Genomic DNA, 24,653 nt, shown 5'->3' with positions numbered 1-24,653 from the left:
ACAATCGCATCACCCCCCCCCCTGAATCCTTGCCAGCTGTCGAGAGCCTTCACTTCATTCGACTTGTGACTTGCTAAGCCTATGCTATATGATAAATAAGTTGAGAACATCCAATTTACCAAATTACCACTCAAGCTATTACCATGTGATTTAGCTCCTGTTCAATTCCAATATCTGTAACACAGAATTGGGATGGCCCCATTGGATATGTGTACATTAACAATTACACACGCTGGTTTGCCTGGTGATCAAGGATATCTCCGACCACACCGAGCAACAAAATCAATACAAAACCAAAGGAAATGAAAAATTATGATATGTAACATAGAATGACATAAAGGTAGAACAATATAAAGTATTCTCTTTGCAAAATTTATAAAATTGCAGCCATGTGCGGATCATAAAAACGTGTATGGACAGCCGTGTCGTTAGTTTGGTCCTGAGATAGTTCTACAGACACAGAAACACGGGTATGGGACTAGACTGGATTATGTGCTGTCAAGTTTATCAATCGTATCGACAGGGGTCCTGCCAGAAGATTCTCTTTTCTTGTAATTCATTTGATAATTACGCACAACGAATAATTCAATCACCTTACATACAATATGAACGACATTTTGAAGGGTTTTACTTACGGTAAAATCCTCATTCACCTCTTCGGGGACCTTCGCTTCTACTTATTTCTTCGTTTCACTTCGAATCGTTGCGGCGAAAACATCAACCAATTTTACATCTTCTTCACAACTTTGGGAGTGGGCGTGGCCTAATTAGTCAGCGAACCTCGTTCAAGACGATTTGTAAAATAAAAATTCACTGACAATAGTCAGAGAAGCTCCGAGAGTTTGATGAAACGAATTTTTGTCAGCGCTGACTAAACTGTCAGCGCTGACAATTTTAGTCAGCGCTGACAGTTGTCGGACGAAAATATTGATGAAACACCCCCCTGGAAATAAAATGGCTTGTTAGACTACTTCACCAGTCGTTCAGTAAAATTATCTTTATTTACATGCGAAATCAATGTACGATTATACAAAAACTGGTAGAAGTTACTGGGTAAAATGAAAATGTGATAAGGAGGTTCCACGTGGGTGTTAGGGAGTTGAACATGCTAGACTCGTTAAACAGTCGTTTGTACGAATTTTACAATTTAACAGCTAAAAATCCTGATTATCCGGGAGATTTTGGCATGGGGTCGGGAGAACGGGAGATTGGATCGTAATCCAGTATTCTCCCGCAGGATCCGGGAGACTTGGAAGCTCTGAATTACTGCCCTTCATTTTTCAATAATTGTCCTATTAAAAGTTGTCCCGTACGACACACAATATATAATGCATTTAATTGCAGGATTTGGATTCAGAAACTATAGATAGTAATTTTAATTCAAGTACAGTCCGACCTCTCTTATCCGGACACGTTGGGACCAGCACCAATCCGGATAAGGGATTTATCCGGATCTGGGAGACCCAATATTAAATACACACAGCTGCCTCCCTTACGGTAGCTACACGTAATCTATTGTAGTGGGCGTACACAGATAGTATTCACTGCAGTGCCAGTGCAAATTATAGGCGGTATTTTTACGGAAATGAAGTCGATCGATGGCCAAAACTGTTGGATAATTTACCTGCTAAAATGATTGAGGTATACATCGAGCATACCTTAAAAGAAAGAGAATGACTGGATGAAACTAAGTTTTACAATCAGATCATCGCAGCAGGTATCGTAGCTTCGCAATGTCAGCCATTGTTATACTGACTGTAGGCTCAAACATGATAGATGGCGCTGTCCATATTGAGGCCAAGCGTTAGCGTTTTTACTGGGAAACAAAAAAGGGAACGTGATGAAATGTTTGCGCTGCGACCTAATTTACTGGAAAATTATCCTGCCTAAGTTCTTTTGGTGAATTTTGATGAGATATTTTCATGAAAAATCATGTTGTTGTAGGTAGACTATATTGGAAAATATATGTAATCAAAGTGAGTTTGCATATAGGATTGAGTTTAAATTGAAATCTCATTTCCTCACGTACTACATTGAATTGAAAAAAAAATCTCGGCAAGTGTGCGTCCGGATAATAGAGAGATCCGGATAAGGGGAGGCCGGATAAGAGAGGTCGGACTGTAATTGATTTGACATAAAGTGAACTGAAAAAGTACTTTTTTTATCTCCATAGAACATGAAATAGGTGATTCTAACCATTTTAATTGATTTCATGTAGGCGTATTCTTTTGTGAATCCCGTCAGCTAAACTGATGATTTTCACTGGTCAGAGCAGGTTAATTTCTTTGTCATTGAGCATGAAAAGAAAACCTTTATAATTGATTCACCCTAGCCTGGAAGATGACTTCCTCTTGCATGCTAATGTGGAATTATTATAAGATGTAAAAAAAAAAAATTACATATCAATCATCTATTTGGACTTCCCTTGATGATCACTAATTTTTTTATCTACAGTATTGAAATTCCTTACTTTTTTCAAGTTGTAAAAAAAAATCTGGAAAATAAGAAAAACCGTGTTGTTAAAAAAAAATCTGGAAAATAAGACAAACCATATGGTTTCATGAAATGCAGAAATGCAGGTTTGAAAAAGTAGAACCGCATTTCTTTAGAAAATCTTTTTTTTTGTGGAATTATAAGTGACAGTTGTGACATATATCATGTATATATGCATTTTATATGAAAAATTACAACATTTTAGCCCCATAATTTACACAAACAGTTTCATTTATTCATTGTTTAAATAGTGTATATTGGAAATCATGAATTAATTCACTAAAATATAACTTCACACAAAACCTCAAGTTTTTCAGCTCGTAAACATGCTGTGAACCCTTGTACGTTTCCCATCATGAAAAAAAATGATAACATATTGTTCCCGATTGTATATATTGAGGTTACTTAATTATATTGTCCTGAATGACTACTTATTAAAGGAGAATCCAGCCTTGGCCATAAAATGTTGTGTTAGGAAGGAGAAAAATAGATTAAACAGAATGGTGAAAGTTTGAAAGAAATCGGACAAGCAATAAGAAAGTTATAGCTGCTTTAAAATTGAGATCACCAATACTATGTAGATTTCAAATTGGCAACTGGGTAAGTAAATTATGACAAGGGGCAAGGACAACTTTCCCATAGGCCATGTACTTTATTATCAGGGATTTGCGGTTTTCTCCTAAGTACCCATTCCCCTGGGGCAGTAATCTAAATATAACCCATATTGTTTTATGTCCTCATGGAAGAAAAATATAATTTGAAATAAAACTTTTGGGGTAAATGACATTTTAGCCATAATCTGTATTGGAGTAAATGGAAGAGTAGTCCTTGCCTTACATCACTATGACATCCCATATGCGGCCAATTTGAAGCCTCTATATGTATAGTGATTACCAATATTTACAACTTTTAAAAATTCATAACTTTCTTGTTGTTTGTCCAATATTGTTCAAACTTTCACCTATCAACTTGTCTGATTTTTCTTTTCCTTATAAAAACAAGTTTTTATTTGGGTTGAATTCCCCTTTAAAAGACTTTTCATTAAAAAGGAAGAATTTAGGGGCAATGCTCCCCTTCTGATTGATAAAAAGTTCATTGTTTTATTCAGGCTGCCCAGTACAACACGCAAGTGCCTGTACAACACACAAGTGTCCCGTACGACACACAAGTGTCCCGTACGACACAGAAGTGTCCTGTACGACACACAAGTGTCCCGTACGACACATTATTTTGTTTATGATATATTGACAGAAATATTCAGCCAATAGCGGTTTCTAACATAATGAATGTCTTTAGTTTGATAGGATTATCATTATCATCAGCCAAATAAAGTGATTGAAGATGTCAAAGAGACATAAAGTAAGAAAGTTTGGCTTCAATTTAGAGATGTCCCGTACGCCACAATGTCCTCGAAAATTTTAATTTGCTTTATTTATTCATGAATGTTTATTTTGCTTTCTTTCATAGATGTGTTTGTTCTTGGGTAATTGAATATCAATTTCAGTTCAGTTTCTATGAAAATTATCTGTCCAACTCACAGACTTTAGAGTACAAACTTGAGGTTTCTAAAAAAGCCACTTTTTCTGCGTCCGTACGACACATTACTATCTTAAATCTGTATTATACAGGATGTGAATTCAAGTCATGTTAAGTCTTGGTTTTTCTAACACTCTGGTAGTACTTGATGATCACCTTTAATTACTGGAATATTTTTTGTTTTTCTTGTCAAAAACTGTCGAATGTTCTCTAAATGTCCCGTACGACACGTATGGAATCACCCTTAATCATTTTTTAAAGTGTGTGCTCTGTACAGCATTGGCATGCCATAGTCTACCTCAGGCGATGTTCGTGCAGGCTCCACTCCACTTCACTACCGCTACACTACGCTCCACCTACCCGAACATCGGGACAGTGAACTAGATCGGATATTCCGAGTCATAAAAGGTGGGATGGCAATCATGGTTATCGTAAAAATTAAAGAAAAAAAATATAAAGAGGGATATGAATGACTTAATATCTTACTTTACACCCGTATTTCACTCCGTGTCCATCCTCCGGTTATCCTCAAAATTGGTGATTTTGGGCCAGTATCTTTTTCCTCACAGGTATTATTCACAGCCGATTTCAAAACATCGCATGCGATCGGTCGCTGATCGATCGCGATCGCATGCGATGTTTTGAAATCGGCCGTGAATAATACGTGTGAGGAAAAAGATACTGGCCCAAAATCACCAATTTTGAGGATAACCGGAGGATGGACACGGAGTAAAATACGGGTGTAAAGTAAGATATTAAGTCATTCATATCCCTCTTTATATTTTTTTTCTTTAATTTTTACGATAACCATGATTGCCATTCCACCTTTTATGACTCGGAATATACGATCTAGTTCACTGTCCCGATGTTCGGGTAGGTGGAGCGTAGTGTAGCGGTAGTGAAGTGGAGTGGAGCCTGCACGAACATCGCCTGAGGTAGCCATACCCATAGTCCAACCTGTACAGTGAACAAGTGATACTAACCTCGCAATAGTGTGAGTGCAACTAACCTTGCATGCTTGTGTGTTTTTTTAGTACTGTCTACTGTCAAGTCACTTGTAGTTATACGTCACACCGCCCCTCCCCCCCCCCCCCCCATCATATACACCTGACCACAACCAACGTACTGAAGCTGGAGATTTGGCTCATGTGATAGTCTAATACACATATCAAGGACACGTGTTATCACCTATTTACATGCACGCATAAGAAATTGTACATGCCGGTAATGGAAAGGGCATCAAGTTGTCGGTGGCAGTTACTCACATTTTCGCCATTCTGTGTCAGCTTCCACAACTTTATCGACCAGTGTCGCATCTTTAAATCGTTTTGCCTGGCTTTCCTTGATCTTCTCAGGATTCCCACCTTTGTCTGCACGGAAAAGTTCCAGATCCAAGACCATTTTGAGATTTTAGACTTAATTTTGATCACAGAAAATGGGCAGGGCCAAATCCAACACACGTTTTATGTACTGTAGTCTAGTCTTGATGAGAAAAATTGACGATATTTATTTGCAAACATTCAGTAAAACATCAATTTTTATCGTGTGTAGAAGTACATTTTCCCCAATAAAATAAATTCAAAACTGATTGCAAATCAACAAAGTTTTTTATTTTTTTTATTCTAGCTTTTATTAATATTTGAACCCCCTTTCAATAGTCTTTGCAGCATTTTTTAAAGACTATCACTTGTCAAACTTCTTGATTTGCAGAGGATTGCATCATGTTCGAATCCCTGTACGAATCGGGATATAAGAACTAAAATACTGCTTACAGAGAAAAAAAACTGATAATGCAATTCACTGATATGTCTATCTTTTCTTGAAATTTATAGGCGGCTTAATTCATATTTAGATTTTTTTTCTCACGTAGCCAGGGGGGCAGTCCCCCCCCCCCCCACGCCCCCAAAAAGAAAAAAAGAAGAAGAAAAGGAGAAAAAGATAAGGCGAAAGGAGAAAAGGGAAAAAGGTATAGCTTTGTTTTTTTTTCCCTTTTTTTGTCAAAAGAATTTTAAAAAAATAAACGAAACGTTGATCTTCTCTCTAAAAATTTGCTTCCGCAAATATCAAAATCGCCTTTACCTTTTCTTTTCCACACCTTTTTTCTACTCCGATTTTCCCTTCCCGGCTGTGAGAATTGTATATTCTTGTCAGTAAGTATAAATTTTACATTGGTGTAAAGAGTATGAAAAGTCGTTTTTTTTATTGCATTGATGCAAAATGTGGGCTCTTCTGTTCGAAGCGGGTAAACACTACCGCAGGGTGACCAGATTTCACAAAATGAAATACGGGACAATCCACAAACAAAGATCAACAAAGAAGGCTACACATTGTTAGACTTGTGAAGAATATAAAGAATTGGAAGGGAGGGTGAACGAAAGAATGAAGGAGAGAAAGAAAAGACGAAAGAAATGAGATGAATTGAGAAGAATGAAAGAAAAAATGAAGGGGAAAATGAAGGAAAAAATAATAAATAAAAGAAAGTTAGAATCAAAGAGAGAAAAAAAGATTTCCGTCATTCTTTGAAATGAATATAGAAATAAAGAAAAAGGAGGAGGAAAGAAAGAATGAAGGAAAGAAAAAAGTTTCCTTCATTCTTTAAAAGAAAGAAACAAACAAAGAAAGAAAAAAACAGGAAGGAAGGAAGGGAAAGAAAGAATAAGGAAAAAGAATTAGAAGGAAAAAACAAAATAAAGAATGAAAGGATCGAGGAAAGAGAGGGAGGGAAGAATGGACGGAGGAGAGAATGAAAAAAGAGAAAATAATGGAAGGAGAGAAAGAACGAAAAGAAAAAGGAGAGGAATGGAGAAGGAAGCAAATAAAAGTTTAAGGAAAGAAAGAATGAAGGAAATTAAAAAGGAAAATTAATAAAGAAGGAAAGTAAGAGAAAGAAGGAAAGAAAGAAAAATGAACAGAGAGGGAGAGAGAAAGGTTCAGGAAAGAAAGATAGGAAATAAAGATAGATGGAACAAAAAATGGCAAGCAGGAAGGGTAGAAGAATGAAGAAAGGATAGAAAAGAAAGAAAGAGGAAAAAAGGATTCTCATTAATGTTAAGCCGAGTCATTTTGGATTTTGGGCAAGAACTCTCTGTCTGGCTATCTCTCTCTCTCTCTCTTCCTAAAAGCAACTTGAAAGACAGTGAAAACGAATTTGGTTTTCACATTATTTGTTAAAATATAACTTGCTGAAAATATTAGAAAGGTTCTAATTCCCATATGTAGCCTACTCAATTAATCAAAATTTGTGCAATGTATGTCTGGTATTTCCATCAAAAGCAAAATTTTAGTTGTGTACAAGGTAATCTTAATCATTTCATACCATTTACTTCCTTTCCAAAATTAAATGCAAATTGTTATAGCTGGAATGTGGCATTTGGTATCTACTCAGATAAATATGATTTCAAAAAGGATTTTTTTTTCTCTCTCCAAAGGACACAGTTCTAATGATAATCACTTGGGTGGACCCACATTGAAAGATTTTGAACCAGTTCTGATGAAAAGAAAACAAAGTTATGAGAGAATTGCACTTTTGATAAGATCATGTTGACTTTCTGTGTCATAGAATATTGTTAACTCCTCATTCAATTGGTGCTCTTGTATATTTTTTTAAAGACAATATTTTTGTAAACCCTGTCACATGCCTCTGTATATTCCATTCTAATATTCCATACGATTTCACTCTTTCTCTCACTCAACTTTCTCTCATTCTTCTTATAACAATGTACTTGGCCAACTGTGAAATACCAGTCGCTCATGGACGTTTTGTTTTTTGTGGATCTAATGAAAAACACAATTCAAAAGAATAAATGAATAATCAAGACATCAAAGTTGGTGCTTATCTCATTAAATATTAAACCACCATGACACTTTAGTGCCAATGACCTTATCATGCGCAGAATCTTCTGATCATGCGCAGAATAAAACTACAAAATGGCTTATTGCAAAAAAATGACTTAAACATGATAACTTCGATGTAATGCTTGATATTCATTGGCTACCATATAACACTTGCCATTGACTGCAAAGTTAAGTGTAAGTTGGGTCTTGATAACACAAGATAAATATTACAAACGAGACTGCATTGAGTTATTACACAGATATATATTTTTATTTTAATCAACAGTCAGTGCCTTCACTGCTCTTTATGAGACATAAAACATGCTGTTGTTGACATGCTTTTTAATTTTACATTTTCAGTATCATCATCATCACATCATCATCATCATCATCATCATCATCATCATCATCATCATCATCAACATCATCATCATCATCATTACCATCCACATCAACATGGTCAAGCACACATAACAAAGGCTCTATCATTTGTTCCCAATATCAAGGAAAATAATGACATCGAGTGCCTGCATTTTTTATATACAGGACAAAATACAGTAACAATTGCAAACCTTCATAAATCATCCTAATTCTTATTAACGATGAATTAGATTTCATATTCATGAGACCTTTAAAACTATAAATTAAGCCCTATCATTATCATCCCTACATTCAAACTTAATCTTTTGTGCCCCTCCCTTTTCATTACAAGGAATATAAGTCCTACATAACAAAACATTTTGGTTGTACATTTAAAAGGTATCTTTCCAATTCAAATGCATGATGTTCAGAGCAGGGAAGGCATTAGTCATGTGCTTAAGCATCATTATGAATTAATGCCTTTCTGCCTCTAAACATATATGTATATTCTCATCTTCTCAAGCATTGCAAGATTTTTTTCCTCTTTAAAATAAGTCTTGTTGGGTGTGTCACAGAAGACTGCCTCGGTTAATACACAACAAGAATGGCTTCATTGCAGGCAATACATTATTCAAGTCTTTTAAAAACTACAACCCATAATTTCACCCCCCAAAAATGCAATGTCCAATGAAAGCAAACAAATAGCAAGTAGCCTGTCACATAGAGAGATGTATTAATCTTACAATTAACTTAAATCAATTGCAGTATTAATCGTATTTCCAATAGAGGAAAGAGCCGAACTCATTTTCTCAGTGATATTCCTCACTTTCAATCATTTCTTGGCAAGATTAATTTAGATTTACAAAGAACATTTATGCAATTCTTTCTGTGATTCTGCCTCATATTTTCTATGGAAAATCTTATCACCAACTAGACAGTGTCATCGGTAGCAACGCGATGTTAACATTAGTATTTTGTGAAAGCCAAAGATAATTTTCAAATTGAAGTCCTCAGATTAAAAAAATCTTTTCCAAAGCCTAAAGACCATAGTATTGCAATTAATACTAAAACATGGATCACAAGAAAGATTGCATTAAAAACTTGCCAGCACTGAGAATGGATCCATACTAATCCAAACTATTCTTCATGTGTCTTTGTTTTTTTTTTAAGACTAGAACACGTCAATGATAGTCCTATAGCCCTATATTCTATCAAAACTTGAAACGGAACATCCAACTGTATAGGCTATCAAAGTCCCTTTTTAAAACAAATTCATTAACATTAACAAAAAGCGGCATCAATTCAGTTCTAATACCATTCATTTTCCTCTCTTTGTAAAGAATACCCTTATACAAAAATACAGCATCTTGTATGAGAACATACAGATCATTTGAATTCAAGACAATGTACACTTAACAACTAACTTTTCATACTATATACCATACCATGCACTTCTTGAAAGATATGGAGCACATTGGGAACATACATTCATCTGTGCTAAATTCTTTGGAAGTACTCAAAATAATCTTGCTCACATACAGATAATTTGGTAGGAATTGAACCATCAATTCTCACCTAAAAGTTACAGATATATAAACATGTTTTTGCCTATATTACAACTCGTATCTTACACCTGTACAATACCTGTAAAGATCTGGTTTCTTATGTATAACTTATTTACATGTTAATACTTAACTTATAGTTATCACATAAATGTGATTGCAATAGAAAATGTCCTTAAACAATATTGTACCTATACAGAATGCATAGAAGTTAATGAGTTAGTCCAGGTCCAAACAAGGAATAACAAAATACAAGAATCAATCTGTACCTCATCACAACATAGCATTATAAGATTTTGACAATAAGCATCTCCAGGAAAAATTAGCACAAAAAGAGTGTTGTTGAATAAATTTGCATCACCACAGCACTAATAGCCAAATTGAAATTTAAAAGTGAAGTGATGGTTACTTTTTTTCAATCAAGTTAACCCAAGAATACTTGAAATTTGTGACTCTATGAGCAGAAATTGCCTTGTTAATAGCCAAATGTCTAATACTAACACAGTGGAATTTCCAAGACTGCAATCCTGTTCTCAATGAACATTAATAGCAAATAATTGACATTTTCCTGATGCTATATTCAATTCATTGACTAAATTTGAATTCAAACTCTTCACATGCACTTCATTTGTGATACGCTTAAAGTGAAAATCCATATCAAGTGTGATGAGTACAGAAAGCTCTTAATAGTCACTTTCACACCTCAGCTTGCAAGATTCACTATAGTGTCACAATGGAATATTTGATACCATCATATAATCTAGAAAATGATATGTCAGTCTTGATAATAAAGCTGTGAATTCATGCCATTCTGGTACTAAAGAGAATGTATAATACTCAAGGACAGCACCAACGTTGAGGCATTTCTTTTAAGGAGCAATTATTCTTTCTTGAGAGAGAATTAAATTCAGTAAAATGACTTGACCAGCTGTACAAGAAAATTAAGACATTCTTCACAAGAAATAATACATGAAAAAAAAAAACTTTCTGAGGGTCGCAATGGCTACTATCAGCACATTTTTTTAAAGGTTTGTATTGTCTACTTCTGAGAAATATCTGAATTATTTCAAGTCATTGGACATGCTGGACTGTCATATAAGATAAACACATTTTCTACATCTCACAAGCACTGGATCTATGATTGAGTACAGATATAAACCAATTTTAAACGGCTGTGAGATGGGTCCAAATAACCCGGCTCTTTTAGGGTTAATCTTCATTTGCTCCAAGTCAAATCCCTGTAGATTATTTACTGACTTGTGTTCAGTCTCAAATTGTCAAAATAAGGCATCAAACATCCCATAATGGTCACCAAAGCAAATTCATGCATAGATATAATATAAACTCTAGTACTTACAAAATATACAGCCTATTTTACACACCACCCTACCCATTATATTCACAAGTCCTTTGGAATAATACATTATCCTTAATACTGATTTAAAAGATGATATACAATATATCTCACACCCAAACCAGTAAGACAGTGGACCTACCAATAGCATGCTCATAGAAGGACACGCCGGATTTCTTAGCATGTCATCTTATAAAAGGATTATACAAGGTTTCATGGTTTGAAAATAAAGCAAAATTATACATTTCAAGTCACTTGAATACAAACCTTTATATATATACATGGACAGAAGAATAGTGGATAGCATATGGGGGTTATAAAGTAGCCAATTAATAAAGATCAATTAATCTTAGCATGCAGATATGACCAGATAATATCACGATATCAATCAAACTCTCTTTTACGAGCTGTACACATTTGAGTTTTGTAAAAAAATGATATCATTAAATAAAGTAAGATTATACATGTTTCTTTACTACATAACATTGTCATATTTCAGGCAGCATAACAATTTTCCCTTTATCTTTAATACAAAAGCATTCATGATACACAAATGTACGGTACGTTTCTTTTTATTTTCTTTATCATTTTATCTATCAGAGTTGTGTGACATGGATGTATATTTGGGGGTGCTTTTTGTCTTTTATTTTCCTTGCAATTTCTAAAGTGAAACATTCCATGGTGGATGAATTTGATTAACCTGGTCATAACTGCATGCATAAGATCCTAATGCCTCAAGGGCTATTACAGAATAAACAATACTGGTAATGTTTGAAAGTTTTGGCATTTCTTTTCCCCATGAAAATAGATAAATGGGTTCGCGCAACGTAAGGAATGTACTCACATTATTTGGAACTGAACTACATTCTTATACAGCCAACGATACATAAATAACAAAGTGGAGAAAATAGTCACCTATCAATCAGTCAATAAAAAAAAATAAAGTCTAAATATTCATTTGAGATGTCTTTTCAAAATCAAGGTCATAAAGTTATTTTCTTTTAACTGTAAGTATCATTAAGCACCATAAAAACAACACAACTGATGATATTAAAAAGCAATGTAAATAGTTAAGGCATTCAATTCTATGTTTGTACAAATAGCCAGTTCCTCATCTTTCATTTTTTATTAAAAAACATGAAGTTTTTGCATCAAGCTGTTTTGCATGAACTTTCACATAGCCAGCTTAATCCATAACATGTCTTGTTCCCACCTTTTTTCTGAATATCTTTTTTAAAATTACACAAAAGTGCTTCAGATCAAATATAATGGAAACAAACTATTACTAAAAAATGAGAGAAACCTTAAAACCATTTACAATGCTGTTTTGAAACATCAATATCCTAGCATAAATCCTAAGTAACTTAAGTCACTAAAACATAATTCATAAATAAAATAAGATTTGCATCTGGCAAGACGATTAAGTAATACATTATCAATCTCCCATAAATAAAATGAATCAAAACCCAATTTCAAGGACAGAGAGTAGGATTTAACTGCAGCACATAGAGCTGATCCCACTGCTTTATGGGAGTCTAGAAATTACACTACAGCTGAACAGGCATAGAGAGAGCAAATTAAATACATAACCTTACAGACATTAATAGCTAGGTCTTAAAGTTCTGCAGCACTCAAAAGAAATATTAGTAGAAAAGACCTTGAAGCACATATCCCTATAAATTTCTTCTAATTGAACACATTGTATATCCCTGAATATATATAACGCCTTGGTCCTATCCATCTATCCTTCTTAGCACCAACAGCATGATCCAATTTGATGTTATATGGTGAAGTAAAGTAATATGACAGATTGCAATGAAACTCCTATCTAGAGTTTGCTGTTGAAGCTTGACATTCTATCAAAATCCTAGTTGGTCTCTAGTCAATAAACTGTAGATCCTAACACCTTAAATAATAAAACAAAATCCTTAAATTCTTACAGAAATAATGCACTTTCCTGACAAAATATTTAAAAAAAAAACCTTACAATATGTCCTAAACACACATAGTAATCAAGAGATTCAATAAACGATTGCAATTATACTATGTCATTGGAGCCCTAACGAGCCTTGCACACACAGATAAACAAACAGATTTTTATTTCTTCACACAAACATTCAAAGACAAGGCATGCAATAATGATTAAAATGAACAAATTTTATAGATTTTATAAGAATGAAGGTCAGGTGAGAGTGTTGTATTCTTGTGATAAAGTGATTTCTTTCACAATGATAAAGTGATTTTTTTTCACAAAACAACAATAGGTTTTAAAAGATATGGTTAAGAATATTCTAAATGCCTCCTTTCCGTTTATTTTTATTTTGTTTCATTTTTAAGAATTTGTTTTATGTTTTCATCAGTCATAATTGAAACTCTTCAGCACATTGTGTAAATAAGTAAATGACTCTGACATTATAAAAGTAAGTCTGTTATACATCTGTATTTTGATTTGGATGAAACCATCATGGTCACTCTAACTTCACCTTCATATCTTTATCATCAACATCCAGTCTACTTGACAAAACTTAGCAGTAATAAACAAAATACTGATACAATAGAATGCAATCTAACACAGCAAAAATAATCTACTAATATTACTCCCATGATAGGCTTACAATTCCTTCCTTTTTATTGACTTTGCAACATTCTTCCCATATTCCTTTCCAATATAAGCCTATAGAGAAAGAGGCTTCTATCTACCATGGATGTTCTTGAAGAGGAATGTCTATGATAGCTTTGGGCAACTGATTTATTTCTTGATGGCCTATTATCTGTGTCCTGCACAAGATGATCATTATGTACACATAACCATATTCTACTTTGGTCTCAGCGATGTTTTGTGGTAGAGTATGAACATCTTGCAATAAACACATTTTATGTACAAGGTCACAAAAGCGAGCGTTCAGGGTGCATGCGCAAAGCACGGTATATCTATCTTTCTTCTTTGAGAATTTTTCCTTAAATTGTCAATTAAAATTCATTTACATGGTATTCCAGTTAATCCTTTTCTTTTGACAAAGGAATATCAGCAAATTCCTGAATACAGAAATCTCATAGAATATCAAATCCAATTTTGATTTCATTTTCTTTCCCTATGCACTTTTCCAAATTCAATTCAATAAATGTTTGATGAAGAGAGAGCTACCCGAATTCTGCTCAGTCTATTCATTGAAAAGCTCTTACAGAATTGAAGATGATCCCTTAACATAAATGCTCTGGAAAAAATTTGAGATGACCCCTATCTCATTGCCATCACTCCACATTCCATGAGTACAAGGTAAAATAGGAACATCCAATGGTACAATAAGAAAAGACTACAAAGCCATTTCATGTTTTACCAAGTGAATCAAGCAGCACAAGTAGGAGCTAGAAAAGACCTTATCTAGCAGTTTGTTTCTATGTATAGTACGATAAGGATTCTAAACCATATCACTTAACCTAGAGCTGCTATAATCTATGATATGTTTTCCCTCTCCTGCATCACTCAGGAAATTCTTTCACAAATCTGATGCTAATGCTACAATTTTTTTTTCAATTTCTGATGAATTACATTTTTCCTAACTGATTCAATTGTAAGGTCTATCCTAACAAGTGCCACTTCATCATTGATATTTTTCTTTCTTGGCCTCTAAACATCTATTCTTTGATTTTTTTGAAGGAATGAGGAAAGGTTTTATACAGGAAGTTACATGTATATCAATGTTCCAATCCCCTAATTCCACAACATTTTTTCCAACACCAGTATATGCTCAATAGATAGTATCTCCCCATTGCCCCCGCTTAAGATTGATCTATATTATACTTCTACAAACTAATATCCAAAGTGATAAGATTCTACAGAATGAGAGGTCACGAGAGGGTCTTCACATGGATCCCCCTTCAGCTCCATGCATGGGGTCCTTCAAGCACTGATGGACTTCTGATGGACTGGAGCAACCTGCTCCTGCTTGGTGGTGGTGGAGTCCATGGCCTCCTGGAGGAGATTCTGGTACTTGATGTACTTGCGTCGGACAGCCTGGATGTACTCCTCCTCCTCCTTATCAAGGATCCTAAGGAAGTTCTGAAGCTCTGGGACAGTGAATGCCTCCCACTGGAGAATTGAAGAAACATGGAAAATACAAACCTTAATTGAACAATTCATCATATTACAAATTAATCATACAGTATTTAGCTATTACAAGAAGTCTTGCGGTGTTAATTAAAAGCTAATTTTCTATTGAGTGATACATTACATCCAGGCTTTGTATATGTCACTGGTTATTCAAGATTTACTTATACCAATTTGCCCTTACAAGATATCTAGATATTACAAAATGCCTGCCTATCAAGGTCTTATATTTTATTAGTTTGCATTGAAAAAAGAAATGCATTGCAAAACTTGTCTGTAAAGCCGATTGTCCAAGATGGTGATTTTGTCAATTTCTTTTGGAAGACCTCCATTCACAGTTACGATCAAATAATAATGTCTTGTAACACAAAGATAAATGATGATCCAACATGAATCAAATCATAAAATCTTTCACTAAGCTTTGCATTACAGGATACAGTTGGTTAAAGCACATGTATTCACATTGCTAGAGTGTTGTGTTTTAATGACTTTACCTCAATGACTCCAGTCTCATTCTCCCTTAGCTCAAATCTCTTGTTTCCAGTGGATGATACCCATGATAGGCACATATACAATGGTTTGTCTTCATCTACCATCTTCCTCATGAACACTGCATAGGGGTCAAAATAAATGTCAAAGGTCAAATTAACAATGAACTAATTTCATTTTCATCTTTCAGATTCTCTTTGATTGATAACAGTTGTATCTGAGAGCTATAGGGGAATCTGGGTAATCTTTTTTTCATACTTGTAATCAATTGTTACAAGCTATAAGCCACTGTGGGAAGTTACTGATTTGGGGGATATTTAATTGGTTTAGGGCAAGTCTGTAATAGAATTCCAACATTTTCATTGATAACAAGTTTAATGAAACAGAGTCCAATGTCAGTGATTCTGAGGTTTATTTAGCAAGAACACTTTGTTACTATGAATCTCAAAGTAATAACATCTTTTCTCAATTATACAAAATTAAAGCAATTGAGAGGATACTGTCTTTCTGACACTGAAATGAGTATTGAGTAAATGATAGAGGAAATACCAGGACACGATCTTTTTATTCCGGATACACCCAAATATTTGATGTAAACAAATATAATGACCTTTACAGATGTAGGAAATGCAATTGATATAGGGCAGTGGGATAAAGAGTATTAAATTCATGGTAGAAAGAAAATGAAACATAAATGTATTCGAGTAGCACTTGATGACTTATTACTTTGGAAACTTCTAAAACATTTTTGTATTGTTTGATATCTGTTTTGAATATTGATATTGTATTATATCAAAGGAATCATATAAATTCTACACGTCTTATTGAAATTGACATAATTTCCAGCTGGGTATGACAATTGCTCAACATGTTTGGGGAGCTTTCTAAAAAGAATTAGAAAAAACACTTTGAGATTTTAGTCTCTAATGGCAGAAAGGAAAGAGATGAAATGAATCATATTCTAAACCTGGAAAAAAGTCTTCCAAGGGAGCTAACATACAGTCTGGAAAGGAAGTCATCCATTCATTCCTACATCATCTCAATCTTTTTCAAAATCTTGGTAAAAGTCATGATTCTAAAAATCTGCTTCAATGGCAAATTTTCTCATGGAAAATCTGCACATTAAGCCAAACTAAATCACAAACCTAACCTCTTTGTCTTCAGAGAAATTAAGCCAGGAACAATTGTTATCTAATTTTGGGTAATATAAAAAGTGAAAAGTCGATACTTCAAACTGTATGGCCCGAATTCACAAAGGTGGCTTTGAAAACCCTTGGTTGAGTCCATGGTTTATGCAGATTTCCTGTATAAATTACGCTTATTTTACTGCGTATATTAAATAATTCCTGCGCCAAATTGACGCCTGTTGCCGTGGTTATCCACGCTATAATAAAATAGCGTATCTAAGTATGGTAACAGGTGTCAATTTGGCGCACTGTGACAAAAGCGCGCATCAGCACTGGAATTTTTTATACACGCGCCCGATACACGCTAAATTAAGCATAATTTACACAGGAAATCTGCATAAACCATGGATTCAACCGTGGGTTTTCAAAACCACCTTTGTGAATTCGGGCCTAAGTGATATGGACATAATCTATTAACAACAATTTTAAGGGGTAGTGGTAGGAGATGTCCTAGATGTCTACTGCAACTTCAGAAATTTAATGTTTGCTTTTGGTATCAACATTATGGAATATATAAGAGATATGGGTCACTTTTGGATAAATGATCATACTGAAATTCAACCTCTTACAGGATATCCCCCACTAGGACTACCAGTTTCCTAATTGTCCTTATATATTATTCTTTATTCTGATGTCTAATAGATTTGACCATCACACTCTAGTGATGATGATCACTATCAAAGGGCAATCAAACTTTATAATAGGGTGGCAGGTGTTTCCGGTATCATAAACAACATGGTTCCAAAGCCATAAATTATCAGATCATAAAATTGAGAAAAGGCAAGTCTTAGATATTGTTTTGTCAGAGGACAATCACACCTGACAATGCCATACATCCTTATCATTCCTATCAAAAAGGAAGTTACAAAACTGCAACAGAAAATAACGAGGTAAATTGTTCAAAAAATATCTATAAGCATCAGTTTCAATGGATATAATTCATAATGAAGCAAAAATTCATCACAACCTTCCTTAAAACCAATTTGCTAAATGATTGTGCCTTAGCTGTATTGGAGTGCCATATTTCTTGTCTATAAGATGTAAACATGCTGTATTGTCTAGTTATCTTTATAGATAGATGCTTTAAACCCATTATGTGATGAGAGGTTATAGCATGGATGATCTATAAAGACATGCCTGGATAAACATGATTCTGTTTACAGTGCTTTCAGAGTTTACTTCAAGACTATCATATTCAAGTTTAATACTTTGGCCAACCTTTCCCTAAACCTAACAGCATGTTCTTATAGATTTACATCATAAAAGCATAACTAGAATTTTCTGTTGAATGACAGAACATTGTTGCATTGATTGGTGCTAAAAATGTGTATATTTACTAAATTTATAATTTCAAATCATTTCTGTAAAACCTAATATAGTTCTATTCTTCCTAATATACCAAACAGTTTCCATTAAAAATAAGAATGTAAAATTTCTCACAGTCTGCACCTAAAAATAGAAGTACCAAAAGCTCATATTGATCCCTTTAATGTATATTTCATCTCTTCCTCATTTATATCCAGTTTGCCTCTTACCTATCTACACTTTTATTTTGCATGTTGCCAGACATAAATGATGTTGCAATGTTTTCTATTTGAAAGTGACATATATAAAGCTCTTCTTTTTATTTCTATTTCTTTTCTATTCTAGTACCAATATCTCATTTATATCTCCACCCACCTCCAATATATGTTTGAGAGTTTTGTATTCATTTCTATTTATGTCACATTAAGTTGTTCATGTATTTTCTAATGATCCTACTTCTGGTATCAATATGTCTGTTTCAATTTCATAATCCAAACCACAGCAGCTTCTAACAGTGAATATAAATGCATTCTGCCTTTCATATGTGGTCAATGCATGCTAGCAAGCGTATCTTTGATACCGGAAGCTCCATTGCTTTATCATCCAAACACATGTCTGATATACATTCATGATGCACCATTTCCCCAAAAAATAATTTATAAGATAGCTGATCATTATAAGAGCAAATTAATGCATGTTGGTTGAGAAGATTTGGTTTACTGCACTATGTTTTTAGTGTAATTTCTAAATTCTATTTCCATTTTCACTATATTATTTCCATTTTCACCATTTTAAGTATCTTGGGTTGGCTTTTATAAGGTTTGTCATTTCTTGCCACTGCCCTCACTTGTGTTCACTACAAATTAAATTTTGTATTCATGTATATTGCATATGTTTATATATTTGTTGATTGCTTATTACGAGTGAGAAATAAATACAAAATTGAAATGAATAATGCAATGATTTGACACAGACATTTCCTAATCTTTTTTATTTAATGAAATTCCTTTCCATATGAAATGTTTTGTGTATTCCAATTATTCAATTAATTGTAAATAGGAGAAATAACTGAAAAGAAATTACATGTCATTTTTATTCAAATCCATGTAAGTTCACACTGGCACCTTCAATGCCTGTTTCCAATATTCTCCTGCTTGGATGAGTTCCAATATTTAATGTAAAAGGAATGAAGAATGCCTATTGACCTCAACAATATCCACAGGCATTAAACTCATTAACCTCAATGGAGTGAGAAGCTGCTTGCCTCTTGATTATCAATTTAATGATTGTGTCCTTGTCTGTTCAATGAATCCATTTTTTTCATCTTGTTTTAACCTACATGTATCTTGAGTGCTTCTCTCATCTTCATTCCATGCTATTAAGCTTCTGTTCTAACTTATATTCCATGCAATTGCCATTATGTTTTTATTTACCAAACATCTTAACTTCATTTGTCAAACACCTTTGAAGGCTTGACAGTGTTGTTTAGAATACCCTACCAGCTCTAATGGAGAAATTGATAAAACACAATATTTTTTATATGATTTTGAGACTCCTGTGTTTGAATCTGTTTCTTTGATATCTACAAGCCAAACCTCTAGAATGTTTGGCAATCTTCGTTAACAATTAAGAAAATATAATTTGATACCCCCCTAAAAATAATCTAACAAGGATTAAGGGGTGTGTCTAATAATAAGATGAATTATCATAAATATGTATACATGTATGTTATTTGTGGATTGTTTGATTTTATTTCGGATCAGACAGAATAATACAATAAACAAATAATATAATAAATGTGCTTTTTGTAACTGTAAAGTAATAACTGTGCATTTTTGTGTGTATGCTGCTTCTTTTTTAAAGTTATTTCACATACTTTGTTAAAATGTATTATGTATTTTGAGAATACAAGCAGCACATGCAGGAGATAATAATATATGCAATAAGTTTAAAAGGGAATTAAAACAGACTGGAAATAAAAGCTTATCACTAAGATCTTTATCATAATGTCATCCCACAAATTGGCACATTTGGTATTGATGTCAATATGATATGAAACTAATTTTCCATAAACAGGATGTCACATCCTACCGGTTTATGCTTTTATCATATAAAACTTCCTGGCTAAACAGTAACTAACATTAATAAATAGCATGATTAACTTAAAATAAAGGGACAAGTACTAAGTGCAACAGGATATAAGATCATTTATGTAATTATTTTCTCACATCATCTTTCACGTATACATCAAGCATTAACTCAGGTCTAAACAGGCCCCGCCCTAAACCAGATAACTGGTAGCTAAGATAAGCCACACCCACCTTCCCCATTGTATTCTGTCTTCTCAAAGAGGGCAAACTTCCTTGGGTTGTCAATAAGCTGCAACCCAGCTAGGACATTCCTGATCACATCCTGGGCTGTCGTGTAACAGGTGATGTTCAACTCCTACATAGGAAGAGAGACAAAGAGAGGGGGTAGATGCTGTAAATGTGAGTATGGATAAGTCAAAAGAGAAATACAAATAAAATAATACCTGAAGATTAAGAATATATGAATGTCTAGAATTTTGTATAAAAAAAAAAAACTTTATTTCAACAACCATAAGGCTGAATTTAAATCTACCTATCTTAAATTTCTTCTGATCAATTACAGTTACATGAAACATACATGTGAAAGGAGACTGCAACACCCTGTAAATTACACAGAAATAAAATGAGAGAGAAATTCTTTACTACCAGGGACCATGAGTATTCCATGAAGCACCTTGCTAGCAAATTTTCAAAATCAAATTTTCTTTTAGTCAATTGGATGTAAAGATTTCAATATCTTTTAACAGCTGTCAGTAGACATCAGTGATAGAAAGGCCCCACTATCTTGGACAGTAGTCAACTGATTAAGAAAAAAGGATGAAGGTAATATCTCCAAGTTTGGCATCAATGTACATAGATAATGTTAACATGTCCAATTTATCTATTTCTGGAATAGATTCTCCAGCTCGTAGGAGGGTGCTGATCACTCTTGTCTGCTCAAATTGGTCACACTTTCATGATTGACCTACTAGGTTTGTCAGCTGTTCCCCTGATACCTTATCCCAATCAGTTAGGTCCATTCAAACCATCCTGGCAGGTCAAGGGACTCAAGTGAGTGTTTCATGAAGTGATTTTCACAGGCAAATGTTACAAGCTACTGATATCCTTACATCTGATTGGACAAGAGCAAGTTTGTCAATGAAAATCACAGACAAGTAAATAGTAATGCTTCATGAAACCCTCCCATATAGCCCAGTGATTTCCTCTAAATCACCTGCAATTATCAAATTATACCCCCTAAAATCCTTCATTTTAAAGAAATGTGCACGAGAAAAGCTTGAAGCTCATAGTCATAGAACTATGCAAGCTTTTTGGAACTTATGTGGAACTATTAGGGTTATGCCTACAGTTTACAGGAATCCAGGGACTCGATTTTAAGGCGCGCGAGAGCGATCGCGCGCTACATGCGCGCCTTAATCCATTTTTGGTAGCGCGATTTATAGCGCGCCTCGCGATAGCTGACCTGCGCGAAAATGCCTTAAAGTCGCCCTCGAAATCACCCAAAATCATCATTTCGGGGGCGACATAAAATCTGAATGTCGCCCCCGAAATTATTGCCGAGTGATAACAACTCAACCGCCCACTAGTGCCATATGCTCGAGCTCCACTTACCATTTAAAAACCATCCAAAATCCACACTCAAAATCACGAATAAGCCTTAAAAGTAGCGAGTAGCGCAGTTTCAAATTCCGAAGTTGCGTTATTTTTTCTGTACCACGTATTTCCATACACATGGTACCAGGTATGGAAAAAAAATCAACGCAACGGTCGGGAAAGAGTTGCATGTATAGGGGTCCATTATGACTACCACCGTGTGCCATTTCGAATGCACATGTTTCCCCTACAGATATCACAATTCTGTGATAAAATAATTCGAATTACACAGGAAATAAATCCCAGAGTCTAGTAACCTAGCATTGGTGAGTTGTCATTCGGCTTTGCTTTTCAAAACGGCTTATTAACTCCCAAAATAAGTTATCTAATTTATCAATTATAACTAAAAAATCATTTGTTTTCTTTTTCTAGGGGATGAGGTATTATATCAGACAATAAATCATCAAACAAAGCTCCATCTTTTTTACAAGGACGGCGGCAGGCTCACGCATTGGCGCTTTTACTAGCTAGCCAGTTGGAGCTCTGTCTCTCTGCCAGAGCTCTGGGGGACAATTCGCTCAGTAAAGGCCTCAATGATGGTGATTTTCTGTTTCAGACAGAGTTTACATTTCAGGAATATTATTCAAAACTGCCAATAAAGTTTGATGATTTCTTCATTGTCATGTATATTTAAGTTCTTAATGAATACATTCTCACCAAATTTAGACTCCCCATAGAGAAATTAAATTTTCATGGAGATCTGCGTTTTCAAAGAACTTCAGGAAAAGTTAGGGTATGTGATGGGCCTTTATTACATGTACATGGCTGACTAGGGTATTGTAAATGGAGTAGAAATTAGATATTGAATTCATTTATATCCAAGTCCAACTCACAGTCACACACACACGCACACACCCACACACACCCACCCATCCACACACACCCACATCCAAGATTCTAAACATGATAAATAACTTTAAAAATCATACAATATTTAATATTAAACAAAAAGTAATAATTCCTTAGTAAGTGAACAGGTATTCCTCAAAATACAAAAAAGTAGCATTTAAAAAGAGCCCCCGAAATTTGACAAAAAAATTAAAATGGAGCCCCCGAAAAAAAAAAAAAATTGTCAGTGACTTAACTTTTAGCCAAGTCAAAACCTAACTAAAACAGGTTTTACAACACACAATCTAATTACAATACATTGTAAAACAATTATAAATACTTCCTTTGGTTGTTGATTGTAATTTTATAGTACATACATTTCCTCCATCCATTTTGTTAATTGGGCAAAAAGCTCCCCTTGTATGTTGAAGAAGAGCTTTTTGAAGTGCTCCTCTACCGCTCTCCTTAAAAGTTCTAGGAGAGCTTTTTATTGCTCCCCTTATAATTATAAAACCGAGTCCCTGGGAATCATGTACTGTATATCTACACATGCCTTTATTTCATAAGTAGGACATGGCTGGGATACATTTTCAGGAAATCTTGTAGACAAGACTACTTATATTTCATAGATATTGACTATTCAGCACACTTTGTTTAATCATATTGCACCATTTTGAACTAAAAAAGTATAGATTAAGGGGGGCAGGGATCCTTCTGTATGGATCCATATGGCATGTGCCTTCGCCATACTAGTCTGGTTTAACAAACTACCTTTCTCCAAACATCCACTTGATGAAATATGATTATACAGAGACAGGCGGTAGACCATAACGTGGAATAGTAAGGTAACCAAAGCAATATGCGGAATTGGTTGGTAAGGGGAGGGGTCTACAGACTTGAATTCATGGTTTCTAATATTGTCTGGGTTTGCATCTATCTGCCTTTTCTGTTGAGCCTCTAGGGACATTGGATCATACTAGATATCTCTGGCATGCTTCCATTTAGAGTGGCTTCATGCCAGTCTCAATAAAGAGCATCCACTATCCAATAGGATTTGTGGAGGATCATTAAAACGACATTGGAATTTCAACGAGTTGAAATTAATGCGAACAAAGATCTTCCCAAAGCTAGATATAGGAAACACTTTTTAAAGGAGATTTATGGAAATCATAATCTAAATTCAAAGGCAGAAGGATGTAATAAACCTTGCAAAAAAAATAAATCAAAAACTTTATTACTCTGTGGAAAATACTCTATCTTTTTTTCATTTACTAAGTTCATATTGTCTTGGTCAAGATTGATTTGATAGCATCAGTAAATGATAAAAGACTTTGATTATCACACGATTTTCCGCTAACAGCACAGCTCAGGAATTTAATTCATTCTGAGACCGTGGTAAAAATCCTACATCCAATATGAAAAACCTAAATATAAATTAGCAGTGAGCGAAAAAGAATAATTATGAAATAAAATAGGACAGGTCTTGAGACACAAAAACTTACAGGTGCCCTTTCAGAATACTGACAAATCAAAGCTGTATGTGTCACATTTCCTTTTCCTAATATATTTTGCATTTCCAATCCAATTTTCTCATTTGAGATTGACTTTTACAGAAAAACCCCAGGAGATATCTAGGCCTGTCTCTTTATAGCATCATGGCATCTACTGACGGTAAGAAGAAAAGACAGATTGGGTCAAACTTCCTTTTCAATATTAACCAAATGGACAACTATTCTGTAATAGCAATTCAACCTTTTACTAACTTCTTACTGTGTGAGATTATAAGTCAAGTGCTATGATTGGGTTAAGAAGTAGGGTAAAAGTTAGGATCAGAATTGCATCCCTTTTCTTTGT

At 34.4% G+C, this 24,653-nt stretch overlaps 2 protein-coding genes across 5 annotated transcripts in view; both read right to left on the bottom strand.

Moving 5' to 3' along the window:
* LOC129257045 (serine--tRNA ligase, cytoplasmic-like) overlaps positions 1–5,710 on the bottom strand; it is a 32,860-nt gene extending 27,150 nt beyond the window's left edge. The window contains exon 1 of the mRNA XM_054895273.2: positions 5,295–5,710. Within this exon, the coding sequence (XP_054751248.2) occupies positions 5,295–5,430 (136 nt within the window). The 5' untranslated portion in view covers positions 5,431–5,710. The remainder of the gene's footprint in view (positions 1–5,294) is intronic.
* Positions 5,711–8,107: 2,397 nt separating this feature from the next.
* LOC129257047 (ras association domain-containing protein 5-like) overlaps positions 8,108–24,653 on the bottom strand; it is a 38,234-nt gene continuing 21,688 nt past the window's right edge. For all 4 annotated transcript variants that reach the window (XM_054895275.2, XM_064097341.1, XM_054895274.2 and 1 more), the window contains 3 exons: positions 20,550–20,673; positions 15,742–15,857; positions 8,108–15,229 (listed from right to left, as the gene is read on the bottom strand). In XM_054895275.2, the coding sequence (XP_054751250.2) occupies positions 15,041–15,229; positions 15,742–15,857; positions 20,550–20,673 (429 nt within the window). In that variant the 3' untranslated portion in view covers positions 8,108–15,040. The remainder of the gene's footprint in view (positions 15,230–15,741; positions 15,858–20,549; positions 20,674–24,653) is intronic.

The sequence above is a fragment of the Lytechinus pictus genome, chromosome 3 (genome assembly GCF_037042905.1).
Source record: "Lytechinus pictus isolate F3 Inbred chromosome 3, Lp3.0, whole genome shotgun sequence".
Classification (NCBI taxonomy): domain Eukaryota; kingdom Metazoa; phylum Echinodermata; class Echinoidea; order Temnopleuroida; family Toxopneustidae; genus Lytechinus; species Lytechinus pictus.
Note: the sequence above shows the minus strand (reverse complement) of the source record. Positions and strands in the feature narration are given on the sequence as shown.